Source organism: Dipteris shenzhenensis, chromosome 2 (genome assembly GCF_047967505.1).
Source record: "Dipteris shenzhenensis isolate YYH24624 ecotype China chromosome 2, Dip_SZ_1.0, whole genome shotgun sequence".
NCBI lineage: Eukaryota > Viridiplantae > Streptophyta > Polypodiopsida > Gleicheniales > Dipteridaceae > Dipteris > Dipteris shenzhenensis.
Window position 1 is genome coordinate 23,156,241 of NC_141597.1, and position 21,461 is coordinate 23,177,701.

Here is a 21,461-nt window from a genome sequence, read left to right on the forward strand (position 1 = left end):
GAAGTTTTTACAAAGCATTGTTAGATATTCATTAGTTTGTTCACAATACTTTGGAGCAGACACAAGCCAAGTATCAACATCAAGCCAACAAGCATAGATCTCAACCCGATTAAGCCTTCTTTACCCCCTAATATTATTCCAAACTTAGCCAAAGAGGCTAGAAGCCCACTGAGATCCTCATTGGGATACCTTTCAAATTTATGTTGATTTGTAGAAATGCTTTTGGAAGAGACTCGGGATATCCCTCAGGAATAGAAAAGTTACTCTTTTCTTTCGGCTTTCTATTTATGGAGGGATTGCAGTGAACCAGTGGAGGTCCAAGTTCTGGGAAAACTGTACTTGTTCTCATTGCCTTTTTATTGAGGGGTCTATTCAATATTGTCTTTGGGATTGCAGAAGCACGGATGATCTAGAAGGGATTGCTAGTTTTCTGAGCACCTTTGTACCTTCTCCACTCTTCATGACAATTTTTCTTACAAATCTGCACATTCCGCAATGGATACTTGGTGGGAGATTCTGGCGAGCATTTCAGCATGGCGTATTTGGAGATCTAGATGCACACAGGCTTTGGATGGCTCCCAGATCTACCCCTCACACACATTGTCTAGTACTTAGACAAATACCATACATAATTGATGGCCATGTGGACGAGCATGTAGGGGTCTTTGCAGGTGGCTTTTGCTAGGAGGATAATTTTCCTCAAGAAGTGGAGTGGCTCCCCATTTTTCTTGGAGTCCAGAGGGGGCACTTTCAGCCTTAACCTAGGTTTTTTTCTAGATCGATCTAATGAGCATGTTTTAGCCTGCATTGGGTGTTTTCTTCTCATACTTTGCATGATGTACTTAAGCCTCAAGCTTGCTCTTAGGGTTTCCTTCGTCCTTAATAGAAGTCTTTTCATTGAAAAAGAAAAAAAGAAACAATGAATCAACAAAGACTTACACAAGGAGCTTCACTTTCCAATGGGAAACATGCTCGTTGGTCTTAGTGGTCTGTCTTTATGACAGATTCGGAGATCAAATGCTCACTAGGCCACCTATCTCTACCACTTGTTAGAAAATTCATTGCCCCACCTGTGAGCCCCCGTTTTGAGGGGACAAGGGGGCAGGAGACTGTAGGGGGAAAGGGGCTAAGGCTACCTAGCTGCATGGAGGACTGCGCCAGCATGGTACGGAGGCAGTACCAGGGCCAGCCAGTAGCAGCAAAAGGCCACCAGAGGTGGCCTACTTATAGGCTAGACCAGCGAGGTCTGGTCGGCCCACATTTAGCCCCAAAAAGGGCCCTAACTAGGTCGGTCCAGTCGGCTGCAGCAGACTAGCCTGGGGCAAGGGACAAGCCTGGCAAGGGTAAGTTCAAAGACTTCAAGAACAAAAGCAAGACCGAGGATGCAAAGAAAAAGAGGCAAATGAAGTGCTTCTACTGTGAGAAGATTGGTCATTCTGCTAAAGATTGCCGCAAGAAGAAGGCGGACCTCAAGAAGAAGGAGTCCAAGTCCAAGGAGGAGCCAAAGACTGAATCGGCAAACGTCACGACCAGCACTCTCTTCATCATCACTGAGTATTGCTCTGCTTATGCAGTTAGTGAAGGAGAGGAAGGTAGGTATGTGGTTCAAAACCATGGAAGGTACGCATCTTGATTCCAAGGTCACTGTTGGGAATAACCAATCATGCTCTGTGAAGGGTATCGGTGATATTCCATTCATCATGACCACAGGAAATGAGGAGTTGATTTCTAGTGTACTGTACGTGCCGAATTTGTACAAGAACCTATTGTCTGTCAGTCAGATGGACAAGCACAATATGTCGGTCTTATTTGACAACGGCAAGGTCATTGTCACATCCAAGGCAAACGGACAGGTGGTGGCTCAAGGTGTTGAGGAGCATGGGCTATATCGGCTCAACACTCTGTTGGTGCACGAGGACCATGGCAGATCTAGATTATGGCATGAGTAGTCTGGTCACATCAACTACGGCACTGTCTCCAAGATGCAGAAGACAAAGATGGTGGATGGACTTCCACCGATTGCAGGCAATGATCGTGTCTGCAGGGCTTGCATGGAAGGCAAGCAACACAAGGAAAAATTCCCACAGGAGGCCTCATCATGGGCCAAGAAGCCGCTCGAGTTGGTTCACGTCGACATCTGCTGTCCAATGTCAACAAATTCATCCGCAGGTTCACGGTATTCTCTCTTATTTAGTGAATGATTTCAATCGCATGACGTGGGTATTCTGCCTGGCCAAGAAATCTGAGCCTTTCGAGAAATTCAAAGACTGGAAGGCCCAGGTAGAGAAGGAGAGCAGGGAGGTAATCAAAGCCTTCCCCACCGATAGAGGGGGAGAGTTCACTTCTACCGAGTTCAATGGATTCTGCAAGAAGCTCGGGATTAAGAGAGAGCTCACTACAGCTCGCACATCTCAGCAAAATGGAGTTGCTGAGAGGAAGCACAGGACCATCACAGAGACAGGATTGACTAGGTTGCGAGGGAGGAATCTCTCGAAAGCCTACTGAGTGAAGCCGTGAATACTGCCATTCACATCCTCAACAAAACCAAGACCAAGGCTGTTGATGGCAAGACTCCATACGAAGCTTATTATGATAAGAAGCGCATCATATCTCATTTAAGGGGGGTTTTCGGTTCTAAAGCATTTGTGCATGTATATAAAGATGAGCGGACAAAACTGGATTCCCATAGCCGGAGCTTTATCTTTGTGGGGTACAGCAAAGAGTCCAAGGCCTATTGCCTATTCAACCTGGACAAAAATAAGATCCTTATCAACAGAGATGTGATCTTTGAGGAGACTGAGCCACAGCCTGCAGAAGAGGTTCCAGCATTACCCCCACCCAAGGTCACCATCCGAGAGATGGAGCCGAGTGAAGACCCCAAGGAGGAGGAGGAGGAGGAGGAGCATGCCATTTCAGAGCTAGCTCCCAAGTCAACTCCATCAAAAGTACCTCCATCAGAGAAGAAGCTACCACAATGGTATTTGAAGACTTTAGCAGACCCACGGGTCACGGACATTCCCGAGAGTAGTTCCGGAGCGCAACGGTCTTGGCGTGAACTACGCTTAGGTGGCTTAGCTTGTGGAGCCCTGTTCCTTCCAAGAGGCGAAGGATATTTGAGAATGGTAGGAAGCCATACATGCAAAGATGGATGCCATTTTGAAAAATGACACCTGGAAGGTCATCGGGACTAAATGGGTGTACAAGCTTAAGTTCAAGTCAGATGGAAGCTTGGACAAGTACAAAGCAAGATTGGTGGTGAAAGGCTATGCACAGTCAGAAGGACTTGACTTCGACGAGACCTTCGCCCCCACAGCTAGGATGGGGAGTAACTTGGAGGAGGAGGTATATGTGGGGCATAGCCACCAGGATTTCAGATTCCAGGATCCCCATAAAAAGTTTGTAAACTAAAGAAGGCCTTATACGGGCTGAAATAGGCCCCCAAAACTTGGTACTAGCGGATAGATGTTTTCTTTCAAAAGATCGGGCTTCAGCGGAGTCCATCGGAGGCAAATCTTTATCTCGATACAGAGGGGGATTTGCGGCTGGTATTGATTCTATATGTGGATTCAGATGATTCCCTTCATGACTCTGCGGAGGCTCAGCTTGTTTATGAGGTTATGCATGAAGGGTTTAAAGACACCTGCAAAGGTTGGAAAGACACTTCCCACCACTGTCATTATGGTGGAAGTGGATGATATCTTTGATCCAGTTAAGGAGTATGCCTTGTATGCCATTATAATTTTCTTCCCAGGACGGATGCCTGCTGCAACAGATGTTGGGAATTGGTTGACTCGAACCGTGGGTGGTTCTTATGTCAAAAAAGTTCATTATGCAGCGAGGGGCTTTTTTGAGATCATCATGGCTGATGAGGAGCATTGTCAGGATTTGCTGGAGCACTCTCCTCTCTTCTATGGCCAGCAGATTGTCCATGTCCTGCCCTAGTCTCCCACCCAGGATTATCAGGCATTGATTCGGCATCATTGCCCTGTTTGGGTAGAAGTTGTGGATTTTCCTCAATGCTTGTCTTCTCTTCTACCTAAAATTGCAGCTTCCCTCGGTAAGGTGGTATGTCCACCGCGACCCAATGGAAATTCAAATCGCTCCCGCATTTTGTGGGATACAGATCATCCCACTCGAGCTTCATATTCGGTTACTGTGAATAATGTTTCCATGGGGAGTGCCTTTTACAAGCTCAAGTGCGAGCTGTTTTGTAGGTGCTTGCTTTGAATGCAAGCAATTTGGGCACATGGCTTCACAATGCCCTTCCCGAGCTCCACGGATGCCAGTGCAAGCTGAAATGGTTCAGCCTTTGAATAAGAATGCAAATGCCTCTTCTATGGTAAAAAACAAAGGGGTCAAACAGTTTTTCTCTGTTCAAGACAAAGGCAAAGCCCTGGCTATCTCAAATGGTAATGCTTCTTTCCCCGTGCCTTTGTCCTCTTCACCTCAGGGAAATGGGGAAAATTTTTTGACTGATGGATGGCAAACTCCTCGCAAAGTGATCTCCCCTAGGCAACCTTTGCCTTCTCGGACTTGGAGTGGTGCATCCTCTCATGGGAAAACACCTGCTGAAAACTCTGGTGTTGGGACTGCAAATCAGACCTTGTTTCCTAAGGAAGAAGTTGCTGCACTTTTGTCCTCTCCTCCGGCTGATGCTTCATCCCAGGGTAGAGGCCCGGACATTGAGGTGGAAATGCAGACGCAGAGAGCCTGTTTGTTGCTGTAAATACCTATCCCATAATTGTAAATATGCTTGATCATCTGAAGTGTGTTACTCTCAATGTACAGGGAATGTGTGATGGTTGCAAATGGAAACTAGTCTGGATTTATATCAAGCAATTGCAGCCTGATATAGTTGCTTCGCAAGAGCATAATCAGCATATGTATGCTGGTCGGATAGGCCATTTTGTTGCTTACGATATCTTCTATGCTGGAGAGCACTCCTTTTCTGGTGTGGCTTTTTTGGTAAAGCACAACTTTCAACCTGTTGTGGCTCTCAATGATCGCCATGGTACATGGATTATTGTTCAATGCCTTGTTCAAGGGGAAATTTTTGAATTTGCATCGGTTTATGCCCCCCAATCTTCTTGTGATAGAGCTTTGATTTGGACTGCCATGCATAGCTATCCATGGCGACAACACCTCAGGCTACACTCATATGTTGGCTTCATTTGTGGTGACTTTAATAATGACCCTCCATCGGGTGACAACACCTCAGGCTACACTCATATGTTGGCTTCTGAAACATAGGCATGGTCTGATTTTTTGCTTCAGTTGCATCTGGTTGATCTCTGGAAGGAATTACAGCCCATGCTTCCGGACTATACCTTTCAGTATAATGCTCAATCTTCTTATCGGGCATGCTTGGACAGATGGTATCAGGTTGATCCACAGCATTGTGATGCCTTTACTTGTTAAATTTGGGTTGATCATGCTTTCACACATTCGGATCATGCTCCTCTTTGGTTGAGGCTTTCCTTACATGAATTTCCCACTGACGGATTGCCTTGCCAAAGGCTTTTGTTGATTAATAATAGTTATTTGGAGTATGCTGACTTTAAAGCCTTGGTCTCTGATGCTATTTAGCCTCTCTCTCGTCAGATACACATTGGTTTGGATTATGCTTGGCAGGCTTCTGTTGCTCGGATGCAAGTAGTTATTCGGGACTATGGCAAATCCTATATGCAAGCCACAAGGCAGACTGTAGCACATGCTAAATTTACTTGTCAGAGTTTGACTGAGCTTGCTCATCTTCGCCCTTTGTCTTCAGAGGAAAGCATGCCATTATGTGAGGCTCAATTCTCTCTTCAATCCAATTATCGCGGAAAGCTTGCTAAATGGAAAACCCAATCTATACAACGGGCTTTTTTGGATGAAGGCTGCTCTTCCAAGCAATTTTTTAAGAGTTTACACTACAAAAGATAGGCTGCCAATATCTGTCGGATCTAGATGCCTGATGGTTCTTGGTCAACATCTCGTTCAGAGCTTGCTGATTTATGTGTGCAGCACTTCTCCACTCATTTTGGGCATGTGGATACTCTTTCTCCTCGGGTCGTGTCTACACGTCAGCTTCTTTTGCAGCATGTTCATCCAATTCTGTCTGATGCTCAAGCTTTGGAACTTGAACATCCCTTCACTAAAATGTAACTGTCTAATGCACTGAGATCCTATGGCATATGGAAATCTCCAGGATGGGATGGTCTCACTGTTGAATTCTTTCTTGCATTCTGGGATCTTCTTAAATTCACCTTGCTACAAATGGTAAATACAGCATGGCAAAATCAGCAGATGCCTATGTCATGGAAAAAGGATCTTCTCAAGCTGATTCCAAAGAAGCAGCTATGTGATTCGCTTGGTGATTGGAGGCCAATCGTGCTCATGCCAGTCATTTACAAGATCATTGCCAAAATGGTGGTTTATTTGTATGATGGGTTGCATCCCTCCCAATATGGCTTTGTTCCACGTCGCCATATCACAGATAACATTGCCAATGCTAATATTGGGATTTAATATGCTAAATACACGCAGCAGGATGTTCTACTCTTGCAGGTAGATATTGCAAAAGCCTTTGACACAGTTCAATATTTCATCTCACAAACAATGCGAGCTTTGGGGTTTGGACAAACAATGCAGCAGGTTATTTACTGGCTTTACAAAGATAACAATGCGGCTTGCATTCTTTCTGGGGATATCTCTGATGAGTGGACTCTTCGTTGTTCGGTCCGCCAGGGGGTGCCCTCTCAGTGCTTTACCGTATGCCATTGCTACTCATCCTATGCTACAATTTATTGATCATCTTGTGGCTACAGGATCACTTCATGGCTTGGAATTGGATGCTAATCGCAACATGGTTGCTCAAGCTTATGCTGATGATTCTTTCTTTACCCCTAAGAATATGCCCCATGATCTTGGTGTCTTGATGCAGGCCCTCTCTGTTTATGGTTTGGCAGCTGGTCTTCATGTTGATTTTCAGAAGTCTAAGCTGCTCCCTTTGCATTCCAAAGACTGGCATAGTCTATTATGGCCCGGGAATATCATTCCACCTACTCAATTTGTTCGTCATCTTAGTTACCCTTTGGGGTTGGAACTCACTTGTCGACAACAAACTGATTGGGTTTTGGCTAAGCTTCAGAAAAAGCTTGAGTATTGGAAATTGGCAACCTGGCCTTTGCACGTTTGTCTTTGAATAGTGCAGTCCATCCTTGTGGCATATATTCAATTTTACTTGCCATTGATCATGTTCCCTAAGGCAGATCTTACATCTTTCGTGTCTGTCTTTATGTGTCTGTCTTTATGGAAATCTTATGGCAATCCCAACATGGCAGAAAAAGTCTCAGGCTGCTTTCGATGCATCACATTTGTTCTCCCAAGATGCATGGTGGATTGAACATCATGGATATTCATGTGCATATTCTTGCCCACAAGGGGAAAATGTTGCTGCAATTTCTGCAAGGTGATCAACCTTGGACTCTGGTCACTCATATCAGTATTTCTGCGTTTGGTCATTGGCAACTTGATCAATGGGATTTCTTTTTTGACTGCACTGATAGCACTTTGCCTGGCTGCCCTTTTGTCTCCCGCCTGCTTCTTGACTGGAAGCATGTTCTTTCTCATCTGGAATGGAATGGACGGCAATCTTTGCTTGGGAATTCTTTGAGATCTGAAAGCATTCACTGGTCGAAAGTCTTTCAGCCTCCCTTGGCTTTGCAGGAACCTCGACGTTTCTACTTTGTGTCGTTTAAAGGCATCACCTCAGTTGCTGATGTTATAGATGATGCTAGTACTATGCTTCCCTTTTCTCTAGCAGCCACTACATATGGATTGGGCTCTCATTATCATTCTTTGTGGCAACAAATTACTTCTATGCTTTCGTCTTTTGTTCCAATTCCTCCTTTGGAACTCCAGGACTGGCTGGAAGATTGGACTTTGACTTCTCCAGGGTCCTCTTCTTGTCCTTTGAGGCTATCTCAGATTACTATACCTGCATTGTATAAAATCCTTTTGCCTCAACCTTGGGTTTCAGAGAGAGGTGATTCTGTTTGGCGAATGCATCGCCCAACCAAGTGGTGGAGGAAAAGATTACAGCAACTTTGGGCCTATAAAGTACCGCTTCGGCAACAGGTTTTCTTTTGGCGAGTTCTTATGGGAGTGTTGCCATCTGGACAGCTATTAGCTCATCGACACATTGCTTCTGCACTTTGCCACAAATGTTCTACTTCTTCGGAGACTGTGCCTCACTTGTTTTGGCATTGTCCGTGCTCTCGTGAGTTTTTTTATCTGCTTCGACAGTGCCTGCGAGCAAGATTCCCATCTATTCTGTTTGGAAAGTTCTTCTGGCTATTTGGGTTTCATCCATCCAGACCGGAGTTTCATCTTTTCTTCGTTTGGGTTCGCTAATGGGCACTATGGACTTTATGGACATATAGGAATTGTAAAGTCTTTGGTGATCCTACTTTCTCTCTGTTTGGCTTTTTTAGGCAGCAATCTTTCTTTGATTACTCGCAGACCCGCTGCATAGATCATGAGGTCTTTTTGGCATATACTGAAATTTTCAGTTGATGTAATTGTAGCACCTTTTTTTGAGGTTGCTACTCATATAATATAATCAATCTAAGATTTCACCCTAAAAAAAAAAGTGTGTGAGGTTTTTTCTCCTTTTGTTTTTTTCCGTCGTTCTTTGTAGCAATCGCTTTTCAATTGTCTACAAGCTCACTACATAGATCAAGATGTATATTTGTCCTACATGGACATTTTCACTTGATGTAATCTTTTAGCTTACCAGTTTTTTTTTGGATAGCAATCTTGTAATATAAAGCACTCCAAGTTTTCACTTTTAAAAAAAAGTGTGTGTGGAAGGTAGATATATATTGCACATGATCTACCTAGTTAATAACTCGGTTACTTCCTTTTAGTCATTCTTTCTGCTTCTCTGGTTGTACTTGTTGACTCGAAATTCTGTTGATGATCCTTTTTCAGGTTTTTGGTACCCATATAGAAATATATTTGCTGTGGTGGATGAGCTTGGAATCAAACCTTTTACACAGTGGACTCAGTCTTCTCAATATTCACCAAATGGCCTTGAGGTAACATGGTTGCTTTTCTTTTCATGCTCATCTGATGAATAAGATATTCTTTTATAGTTTTATCAACATAGCATTTTACATGGAAATGTTGTGATGCTTCTAGATTAACCTCTTCTAATCAAAATCTAATCTTTGTGTACCCATAGGTTGAATCTCCAATTTTCCAGGCTCAGCCACTCTTGCCTACTCCTCTAGGAACTTTTGTTTACACTCAGGTTTGTGTCTTCAAGAGGTTCAGGTGGTTTAAATTCTGCTTAATAGAATCATTGAGTACTTGAGTTGATGATCATCACATTTGTACTTGCAATTGGTTTTAAGATCAGATTTATGATCTGATCACATCTTTGTGTGAATCATTTTCCTGACTTTTTGAAGCCTGCCTGATCTATGTTGGATCGGCTGGTTGTTGTGCCTTTGTGAACAGTTCAAGAGGCTACCTTTAGTGGATCGATTGACTGCTCTTCCACTTATGTATGCAGGTGAAGGCTAACTTGCTGCAAATTTTCTCTTTTCTGTGTACCATAAATGGCCTATTTCCTCTCCTTGTTGTCTACTTTAGTCACCATAGTTTTTAAAGATGTTAGCTTACTAAAGTAATAATCTGCAGCCTCTGTGTCATTCTCTCACCTGCTCAAGTGTGCCCTCTCTTTTGGAATAAAATATTCTAATGCACTGTTTCTATTTCTACAAGTGCAGTGGTTGACTTTGATAATAGTGATTCTGCCTGGAGGAAATATGACAAAAGTGAGTTCCTATGAAAGTTCCAAAATGTCATGCTCAGAGAAAAGAGTTTAACCTACTGTCCTTTTTGTGAATTGTCTTCATTTCATTCTGTCGAGTGGTCTCAACTTTTATTGATAATTGCCAAAAGTAGCCAAGATGAAATGGCATTGCCGCAAGCATTGTTCTTTATCTCAGTTGGTTTGGAATTTAAAATCAGTTTAATTCATTCAGGTTTCATATGGTTTTAGGAACTGCACGAGAGTTATTCAGGGAATTCGGATGTTCAGAAAGAGTATATAAAGAGGCATTCAATCCTATGCTCTTAGTTGGCCTCTTTGCCCCAGGCGAACAATGCAGTGCAGCGGCAGCTGTTGGCATGCTCTATTACTTCATCCTTGCTCACCAGGTGAAATTTTCAAGACTCGAATCTTTTAAAGAAATTTTGCGCATGAACATTAGTTGTACATTCATGACCTTAAAATCAGTGGTATTTGTTTGGATTAAGGCCAAGGCTCATGCCGACTACAGAATGCGCTCTAATTAAACCTTGACTACAATGACAACCCATTGATGCCTGCATATGTCTCCCATATTGATCTATTTTGAACAGTTTTAAAGATCGGTTTCAATAAATGAACTCACAATATATACACTCGGTAATAATTTTTACTCATGAAATACACAGCATATTTACTTTAACTCCAACAAACCTGTCTTCGACCGGCGGTCCACGAATCTATCTGACTTCATATTATTTATCCTTGTATGTAATATTCCCATGTCCTGGATGGTTAACTCTGGGGATGTTCTAACTTCTCAGAAGCTACAGTACTGATGTCTAAGTAGTCTTCAAGAGGAAGTCACCAACTGTGGACCAAAATCGTAGCCATCTCCATGTTTTGAATGTTTATTTCTCTGCATCTGAGATTCTTGCGGCTCCATTCTTGTGTGCTCCTGTAGTTCCTCCACATATTTATAGCTGATCCCACAAGCTATAAAACCTATTACAATTGTGAACGTGAAATAGAGAACGCACCTCACAATCTTGTAACAATTCCACTGTGTCTTGAGGATTAACCACAGACCAGAATATGAAGGTGACAGCCTAACACAATATCTTGCTCTGCCAAGTACTTTGTGCTATAGGAAATTTGCAAGGAACATTTTCTTTTTTCTTTCTTTCTCACAAAAATATTTTCTCATTGTATAGTTTTGACCCTATCCAAGGTAAAACATTCAATTCTGTTATAGAAGTGTCTCTTGCAGCTGGATTATGCATTGGGTGTCATGTATCTACCTACTTTTGTTTTCTTGTCAGCAACCATAAGTCAATTTAAATAGACTCATGTCTATGGAAGAGTTAATGGCAGCAACTACTTAAGGATACATACATACTCATCTCTAGGAGGACAAGGACGTGCTGCTGAGCATGTGCATGGTTAGCAGTTGGGGGGAGGGCAAAATACGATGCGCCTATTTTTGGAGCCCAGGAAATCGTTGTAAATGTTGTAGTTATATATATCACACGTAGGAGCACCAATAGGTGGGTGAGATTAGCATTGATGAGCACAATCTAGGCTAGTGTGGATTAGCTCTAGGGATGGAAGCTAGGAAGTAGCAATAGAGAACCTAAAGAGCTTTTGGTTTTGCTTTTATAAATAATCATGATTTTTCTAATATGATTTCGTGGAGAGACCCTGATTATAGGAAGTGATGATGAAAAAGCTCACGGCCACTCTCGGATAACTGGCATACCCACACACCTCTGATTGTGGATCTGGGAAAACTGGCAGCTAAGTGCATGAGATGCGGATGATGGAGACTGGGGGTGTGGATTACTACAAGACAACTTTTGCAAAACTGGAGGTCTAGAATCTGCATGGGTGTTCTTTAGCTAAAAATAGAGGTGTATGTCGTTTTTTGCATGTAGAGACTGCTTTTGGAGGATTGTGGTGCCAGAAAGCTGAGGTAGTTCGTTTTTTGCAAGAGGCACGACTGATTGGGAGGTCCTAGAGGAGCTGTTTTTGAGGATCTAGGTTGCGCCAAAGAGCTGGGAGAGACAAGGCAGTGTATACATGCAGTTTTCGAAGACCGAGTGGTGCAGAGACCATAGCACTTCCGGTTGTCAAACAAGTAATAATAAATAAGTGACTTATTATCAAACTCCCCCGGGCACAAGGGTTGGTCTGAATGAGTCCGCTAGACAAATGCTACCAAACCCTACAAAGGCTGTGCATCAAGGGGAGCCCTTTCCTCTGAGGGGATCCCTTGCGAAAATCCACGTGTAAGATTGCTGCCAATGTCCCCCTATGCAGACGTGTTCCTGAGAAGCCCTCGTTGGAGCAAGAGCTTATAGGGCTCAGAGCTTGGGGTGAGACCTCATACAACTAGCTTGCCCAAAAGGCCTTTGCTTTGCATCTCTGGATCGATGATGCCAAGGCCTTCCTGTGCATGTGGCAAGATCATCATCTGCCAAGAAACCTTGGCTCTAGTATTCCTTGTGCCATCCAAACCTGCTCACAAGAAGCACATTAGACGCCCGAGTTGACCCATACAACCTTTGTGAAAACATCATTATGAGGCTATGTACCACGCCATTTCCAAGAGGACTTGGTTGACCACAAGGGCCCTGGCTGCTAGAGAAAGTTTGGCTGAGCTCCAATATAGAAGCTTGCACCTCATGCTCTCCAATAATGGAGCAATCTGCTATCACTCGCCACATGGCAGCCTAAATACTTCGTTGTGTGCCCCCTTTGAATCCATTCAAAGCCAAACACCGCCCCCGAATCTTGGATCTCATGGATCTCCTTAGTCACCCGTGAGGAAACCAACTGATTTTTTCCAGTTAATCCTAGCCCCTGTGCCAACCCCAACCAGTAAGTTGCGAGGGCTCCCCAAGATGCCTCTAAGCTATCGATAGTGCCCTCCACATAGAGCACCATGTCGTTTGCAAACTCTGAACCCCAAATATCCTCCTCCTGACAGATCAGAAGCCACATCCCCGTGAGCCCTACTACCTGGGAGCATAGAAAGTAGCCCAAATCCCAGTTGTGGGGGATTTGTGAGAGGATTGAGTCTTGATGGTCTATTTTAATGGCAAATGTTAGTAAGTGATCTGAGGGGGTTGAAGGCGTTGAAAGGGGCAAGATGTTGAGGACAAGAGAGGAGGTTTTTGGGTGGGCGGATTCATTTTCTTGGTGCTAGAATTTGTCACTGCCCTTCTACAGCCCTTTGGTTTTCTCACAAGCCCAGGGGTTTCCTTGGTAGAAGGGGTTGCAGGCAGAGATAGGAGGCCTAAAACGAGCTTCATAGGGTTGTGGCTCTTTTAGAGCTGCTCCAAAGTACTCCAAGGATATTGCATGTGCTCCTCCATGTGGATCGTGCATGTGGGCACACAATCACGGCCAAGTATAGAGGGATTCCAAGAGTTCCATCCAGAATTCTTTGGATTTTACCATAAAACAGTACTGGAGAGTTTTTGCTCATAGCATGCAAGAAATTAATGGTTCTCGCATTCTTTTTTGGGTTCTTTTGCATTCGAGTACATGTGCTACCAAGGCACTTTCCATACTAATCATTTTGTTGAGAAACACTTTCTTTTGGGTGGCTTTTAGGCGGATCTTTTAAACAAAAAAATGAATGTTGTCTTGCTATATGGATAGAGTGCATGAGGAATTGGGCCTTGGATTCAGGGGAGGGTTGGCTATCTATATTTATAAGAGTGTGTGGAGGTAACTACTGTGTGGGGTGTTCTATAAATGGTCAAAGTGACAGCGATAGTAAGGGGGAATAATTATGTGAATGGTTTGCTAGGCTGTGTATGAGAATGGTCTCTGCTCTTGGTATAAGAGGTTGTTGGATTATGATTGTTGGTGATCTATACGACCGAAAGCATGAGACCCCAAGACGTAGTCAACAATGCTTGATGGATGGGTTGTGTATATGCTATCCATCTTCTACTAGCCGCCTTCTTGTTCATTGACCTTTGCCGCCATAGGTCATCATAGATACTAAACCTATCCTGCATCAAACATAGAGGAGGCTCATCTAGGGACCATTGGATGGAGGGAGGTTGTCAATGGACATGCCTGAAGAGTAAAACTATTTGGAGGTCCATGCGTACCAGCACCTCCCATCCATAGACGATGAGAGAGCCCTCCAACATAGTCTCTATTTGCCTACATTGGTCTAGCCATATTCTCAAACCTTGTCAAGGTAAGTGATGGTCCAAGATATGATATGATATGATATTATTAATTTCCAATGGAGAATGGACAAAGGATAATTTTGTGTCAATTTTACATTTTGCAGCTTTTGCGATAGCTATCAACAACATCTTTTGATGTGTTTGTGTCCATGACCAATCTTTCTAAGATCCTATTGCAAGGTTCTAAGATTTCTTTTATGTAGGACCGTACCATTTTTTTTCTGGATTCCCCAAGAGGGCGTGTAGGTTCACAAGTGTGAGAGTCTGTATCTTTTGGAGTTCATGATGAGAGCTGGTTCCTAGTTTGCATATTTAAGTTTCTTTTGAAGAGAAGGATGTTCTCATTGAGATACTCATGTCTCCCATAAAGTAGCATCGGATCAACTCTTTTGTGTTGGAATTATATCTATAATTCAGCAGTGACCAATGTAATATAATAAGTTAGTTAGGGGCACTTTTCCCTCATTTAGAGGTTTTTCCCCCTAACTGCAGTTAGTTCACTAACTATGGTTAGTGACTACTAAGGTTTTGTCACTATGACAAAACCTTATCTACACTACTTTGTGTTGTACTCTTTTTTACACTCAATTGAGCAACTACAGCTTCTAAGCTTTCGACTCTCTCACTCTCTCTAGCTCTCATTCTCTCCGTTTCCTTCAATTGGTATCAGAGCAGGTTCTAGGCTTGTGTGCCCTCAGCTCCTTCTTCATACCAGTACCTTACCTTGAGCTCCAGCCTGCTCCAATCCGTCCGTACAGTCCGTACGACTGTACGGAAGCCTTACACAGGTTTCGCCATTTGCAGCGCTGCACTTCGCCGTACACCGTACACCGTACAGCGCCGTACTTCGCCGTACCTGCGAAAAGTCTCGTCATCTGCGCGCCGTACATCGTACAGCGCCGTACACCGTGGACATATACCGTACGCCGTCGTGGTCACCGTACCTGTCGACGCAGCGCCGTACACCGTGGACATATACCGTACGCCGTCGTGGTCACCGTACCTGTCGACGCTGTACATCCCGTACGGTGCCGTACAAACTGTACGGCATCTCCGTACAGTATTCAGTACAGTAAATCTGTACTGAATCTGCTTCAGTACAGCAGCAGGTATCTTCTCGGTTTTGGACAAGAGATTTGGCAGGTGATTTTTGGCAGGTCATCTTTGATTTGGCAAGTGATCTCTGGCAGGCTAAGTTTGCAGACAGCCATTGTTTGGCTAAGTATTCTGCAAGAACATTTGGGGCATTTTACAGATTGAAGCCATTGCAATCATTGGGCAAGTTTGAAGCTATCACAAGAGCAAAATTGCAGATTTGTCTGAAATTTGGGGCTTTTGTATTAAAATTGCAGATTTGGGGCTTTTGGCATTTTTACCCCTTTCTGGCTGCAATTTCTAGCGACAAATTGGGGCTTTTGTGTTTGGAGAGCATTTTTTGGAGTATTCTATACATACTGCCTTTCTTGGAGTGTTTGGAACACTTTTGGCAGATTTTGGAGAGTGTTTTATGCTTGGACAGATTTCTGACAGCTCAAGTGCAGAAATCTAAGTTGCATATACAGCCCGTGCTTGGGTGTGGTTTTTGGGAGTTGTGCATTTTATTCCCAGTAAGGGAATTCAGCTTTGTATCTGCTTCAATTCCTTTTTCAGATATGGCCCATCAAAATCAGAATGATTTTCAGTTCGGTGGTCTTTCTCAGGAAGACAAATTGGATGGTACCAACTACTCCCTCTGGAGTTTCATGGTACGTAATATTCTGATTTCTCGCAATTTATGGGATTATGTCAATGGGGATGAAATCCGACCAGCAGATCTTGCACCTGCTACCCCTCCTCACCAAGGAGGTGGAAGAGGTCGTGCACAAGGTGCAGCTGCAGGACAAGTTGTTGGTGCAGCTACAGTTAATACTCCCGAGCAAAAGGGATGGGATTCACGGGATGCCTTAGCCTTGTCTTGCATCTCTCTTTCAGTGAAAAGATCAATCATTCCGCATATCCGGTCGTGTAAGACCTCCAGGGCAGCGTGGGATATTTTGGAAAGCATGTATGCAGCACGGAATGATGCCAGGGTATCTTTTTTAAAAAGAGAGTTGAGCAATACACATATGGAGGAGGGTGACTCCATGTCAGCCCACCTCACTAAGCTACAGGATCTCAGAGAGCAGTTGTTAAATATAGATGAAATTATTCCTGATTCAGAGATGATTACAACCACTCTGAATTCTCTTCCTGAGTCTTATCTCAGCTTTCATACTTCGCTGAATTTATCATTGAGGGGGGGTGCAAATCCTCTTTCTTTTCATGAGCTGATAGGACTTCTGCTTCAGGAAGAGCAGACCAGGAAAAATTTGGCTTCACGTGCAGGTGAACAAGCCATGCTCTCAAAATTCAAATCAAAAACAAAGGGACAGGCAAAAACAGCAGCAAATCAGCCTTCCAGTGGGTCAGGACAGCCTTCACAAAAGGCTAAAAGTGATGCAAGCAAGCCCAAAAAGAAGGGTTTCTGTCACTACTGCAAAAAGCCAGGTCATCACATAGCAGAATGCAGGAAAAGGATTGCAAAGGAAAAGAAAAACAGCTCAGGAATGGCTGTTTCAGATTCAGCCCCTTGTGCATCTGACAGTGGGGATGCTGCAGCCAACTTTGTTGGTCAAGATTATGCCTTTTTATCTTGCATTTCTGATTCTAGGTTGGCTGTTCCAGATGATCGGGATAGTTCAACTTCTTGCAGTGATGATACATATGCATTTTTGACTTGCAGTTTTGACTCTCCTTCAGATGCATCTGCCTTCAGTGTTGATGAAACACTGAACACATGGTATTTTGACAGCGGTGCATCCAAGCACATCACTTCGAGGAAGTGTCTCTTTACTTCCTTGCATCCACCCCCTGTTGGTAAGAAAGTCACTTGTGCCAACAACTCCTCATATTCAGTACGTGGCACAGGAGAAGTTGAGCTCACTGCAGTTGATGGCTCAATTTTCAGACTTTCTGATGTTTTATATGTGCCTGGCATAACCAAAAATCTCCTTTCAGTGTCCACTCTTAACAGAGATGGATTTCAGGTCATCTTTGAGGATGACAAATGTGCTGTCCGGGACAGGGAAGCTAACTATGCCTTAATGTTATCTGGTACTCTGCTGCGTGGGCTTTTTCAGCTTGATATTTTTCAGAAAAGAGCAGCTCATGCTTTGGCAATTTCTTCCCCTACAGTTGCCATGCAAAATGCAGAATTATGGCATGCCAGATATGGCCACATGCATTACAACAGCTTAATGACACTTCAGAAATTTTCAATGGTTGATGCATTGCCACCTCTTGAGATACCTCCTCCACATGCCTGTGAAGGGTGCATTTTAGGTAAAATGCATAGATTTCCCTTCAAGAAGGATGGTTCAGTTAAAGCTGTTCGCAAATTGCAGCTTATACACAGTGATGTCTGTGGTCCCATGAGGACTCCTTCATTGGGTGGTCATCTCTACTTTGTCACATTTATTGATGACTACTCCAATTTTACTTGGGTTTATGGGCTGAAAAAGAAATCTGAAGTGTTCACAGTGTTTAAACATTTTTCAGCCATGGTTGAAAATGAAACCGGGCTCAAGATACAGATATTACGCACGGATAGAGGTGGGGAATACCTATCTGCAGAATTTGATGCTTTCCTCAAACAAAAGGGTATTGTGCATCAGCTCACAGTTAGGCTGACCCCTCAGCAAAATGGCAAAGCTGAGAGGAAAAATAGAACCCTCATGGAAATGGACAGATGTATGCTGAAAAGCAAACACATGCCTCATAAATTCTGGTTAGAGGGTTTGATGTGTGCCAATTACATTTTGAACAGGGCTCCCACTAAGGCTTTAAAAACAAAAACTCCTTTTGAGGTCTGGAATGACAGGAAGCCTTCAGTGGATCACTTCCGAGTCTTTGGATGCCTTGCCTATGCACATGTGCCAGTTGAATTTAGGCACAAATTGTCAGATAAAGCCATCAAATGCATATTTGTTGGATACAGTGCAGAAAGCAAGGGGTATCGTCTCTACAATCCTGCTACACGCAAAATCATTGTAAGTAGAGATGTGATATTTTCTGAAAATTCAGCTTACACTCAGGCTGATTTTCAAATGCCTTCACCTTCAGAAGATGTATTTCAAGGGTTGCTACCCATTGCTTTGGGTTCCCCTGCTGATTTTTCTGATCCAAATCAGAATTTACAGCAACCTTCAAATGCTTCAGTTCCGCCACGGGATGTCATGCCTCCTCCACAGGAAGTGGAACAAGTGGTACAGCAAGAAATTGCAGACATACATGCAGCAAAAACAGTCCCAAACTGGCTGTTACAGACTCTCCGGGAGAGTAAACTTGATGCCCCGTTACCTGGCAGGACTCGCAGTGCAGCAAGGCACATGGAAGGTGCTAATTCAGTGGAATCAGCATATGCAGGTACTCTCCTTGATGAAGAGGAGCCTGCCACATTTGAAGAGGCACAAGGTAATGTGCATTGGATGAATGCCATGCACGATGAGTTGCAGTCCATTGCCAAAAATCAGACTTGGGATGTTGTGGACTTGCCACAGGGTAAACATGCTATTGGCACACGATGGGTATTTAAAGTCAAACGGAAGCCAAATGGCTCCATTGACAGATATAAAGCCAGGCTGGTTGCTAAAGGCTATGCTCAGAAAAAGGGCATAGATTATGAGGAGACTTTTGCTCCTACATCCCGGATGACCACCATCCGATCAGTAATTGCAATGGCTGCACATTTTGAGTGGAATGTTCATCAGTTGGACATCAAAACAGCCTTCTTAAATGGGGACTTGCTGGAAGAGGTGTATGTCAAACCACCTCCGGGTTTTGGAATTACAGCAAATGCACTTCAAGTCTGCAAGCTTAATAAAGCTTTATATGGGCTGAAACAGGCCCCTCGTGCATGGTATGCCAAAATACATGCCTTTTTGACCAGCAAGGGGCTGCACAATAGTCCTACTGAGAGCACCCTCTACATCAAGATGGATGGGGGGGAAATATTAGTCATCCTTCTTTATGTTGATGACTTACTGCTCACAGGGTCCAATGACGACAAAATTGCAGATTTCAAAACTGATTTGCAGACCCACTTTGATATGTCAGATTTGGGGCTGCTTCATTTTTATTTGGGGATCCAGTTCTCTCATGAGAGACGTGGCACTGTTATGTCTCAGTCCAAGTATGTTCAGAAACTTTTGGACAGATTTAACATGCAAGAGTGTAAGCCCATATCTACTCCTATGGAACCGGGGCTGAAACTCACAATGCATGATGCAGGAGAATCAGTTGATGCCACACTTTACAGTCAAGCTGTTGGATGCCTCATATATCTCTGCAATACTAGGCCTGATATTCAGTTTGCAGTATCTCAGGTGAGCAGGTATATGCACAGCCCTAAAACTATGCATTGGCAGGCAGTTAAGCGCATCTTCCGTTATTTGCAAGGCACCAAGTCTTTTGGCTTACTATTTCCCAGGGGGGGTGACTTGCAGATGCATGCCTACAGTGATTCAGATTGGGCTGGTGATTATGACACTAGGCAGTCCACTAGTGGCAATTGTTTCTTTTTGGGAAAATCTTGCATTTCATGGCTAAGCAAGAAACAATCTACAGTGGCTACCTCATCATGTGAAGCTGAGTACAGGGCAGCTTTCACAGCAACAGTGGAATGTGTTTGGCTGAGACGTTTATTTGCTGATCTTCATCTGTCTTTGGAGGGTCCTTCTCCAATTCTCACTGATAGTCAGAGTGCCATTGCAGTGGCAAAGAATCCAGTGTTTCATGCTCGCACGAAGCACATTGAGGTTCACTATCATTACGTCAGAGAGAAGTTACATGCAGGAGAGATCAGTATGATCTTTGTGTCCACACATGACAACGTTGCAGATATCTTCACCAAAGCACTACCACGTGAGAAGTTCGAGGCATTTCGCAGTGCCCTGAACTTATATCCGTTTGGTGATTGATCAGCCTTGTACATGACATTGGCACTGCAGGGGGGTGTTGGAATTATATCTATAATTCAGCAGTGACCAATGTAATATAATAAGTTAGTTAGGGGCACTTTTCCCTCATTTAGAGGTTTTTCCCCCTAACTGCAGTTAGTTCACTAACTATGGTTAGTGACTACTAAGGTTTTGTCACTATGACAAAACCTTATCTACACTACTTTGTGTTGTACTCTTTTTTACACTCAATTGAGCAACTACAGCTTCTAAGCTTTCGACTCTCTCACTCTCTCTAGCTCTCATTCTCTCCGTTTCCTTCATTTTGTAGAGAGCCATCTTGTTATTTGGTTCTTGGCATATTTTATCTAAGATTTTTTGTGTTACAATCTCTCTGATGATAGTGTCTTTGTCTTGGAGATCTAATACATATGTGCCCCAATAGCGCATCCGTTTTATTTGTGCCTTATACCAGCCCTTGTGTTTGGTTGCCTCCAGTGCCTTGCCGTGTCCATTAGTGAGATATCAATATGTTGGTAGACAGCTTCTCCTTCCAATGGTAGCATGCCTATCTCTGCTAGCAGAAATATCTCTTTTGTACTTTTTTCACTCTCTTTAGAAATCCCTTGGCAAGTCCTGGAGCCCGAGCTTGGCACCCATAGAGAACCACTGTCTACACTAGCATATTGGATAGAAATCCCAATTCTAGATGTGTGGCTTTTTTTATTTTTTTGGCTATTAAAGAGTATTTTGTGTCTCCCTAGGGCTCTTCTTTTCACACATGTTCCATTTGTAATTATATGTGAACTCTAGACCCAAAAATTTGTATGCCTATACCTCTCAAATGTCAATGTGAGTTGCATGTGTCCTGTTCAAATGATCATGATTTCGGCCTTGGAAAAATCCACAGAACTTACTCAAGGCATCCAATTGCTTTGTAATCCACTCTCATCCCTTGCAAATAGACCACATCGTCTGCATACAGCAGGAAAAGGAGCATGTAGTCTGCAATTTTAGCTCTTGTCCCCACCGTGTGCTCTCAATTATTCGTCTAGTTCATCAATAAACGAAGTTGAATAAAGTTGGGGAGAGGGCCATTCTTGTTTGACACGGATGTCGTTGCATATAGTGTACTCTTCATCTGCATTTGATCCATCTACCACTGGCCTTGCTAGTTCAGCCAGTACTCTCTCATAGAACCTGAATGTGCCTTCAGTGCTCTTCTCATGACCAGTTGGTCAACTGTGGAATCTTTTGGTCTAAAAACTGCATGATGGCAACCTTGGCCCGTTTCTTTCTGGCCACTTGCTAACTCTTTGTTCTAATATTGTGCCATTAAACTTATCCTCAAGGCTGCTCACCTGTTTGTTCTATAATTTTTGCATTTTGATGCCTCCTTTGAATATGGGAACTATTTGCCACTCCTTTGGAAATCCTTATTCTACTGCCTTGTTCATTATCATAATGAGAGTT

The 21,461-nt window shown here is 43.5% G+C and overlaps 1 protein-coding gene across 3 annotated transcripts in view; it reads left to right on the forward strand.

Annotated features, from left to right (window-relative positions):
- The window catches only part of LOC147904500 (uncharacterized), a 97,355-nt gene that overhangs the window by 27,288 nt on the left and 48,606 nt on the right, over positions 1-21,461 (forward strand). For 2 of the 3 annotated variants that reach the window (XM_087394492.1, XM_087394502.1), the window contains exons 3-7: positions 8,977-9,083; positions 9,230-9,298; positions 9,508-9,562; positions 9,780-9,827; positions 10,055-10,212. In XM_087394492.1, coding sequence (XP_087250618.1) covers positions 8,977-9,083; positions 9,230-9,298; positions 9,508-9,562; positions 9,780-9,827; positions 10,055-10,212 — 437 coding nt within the window. The remainder of the gene's footprint in view (positions 1-8,976; positions 9,084-9,229; positions 9,299-9,507; positions 9,563-9,779; positions 9,828-10,054; positions 10,213-21,461) is intronic. The other variant, XM_087394510.1, reaches the window with a different exon arrangement.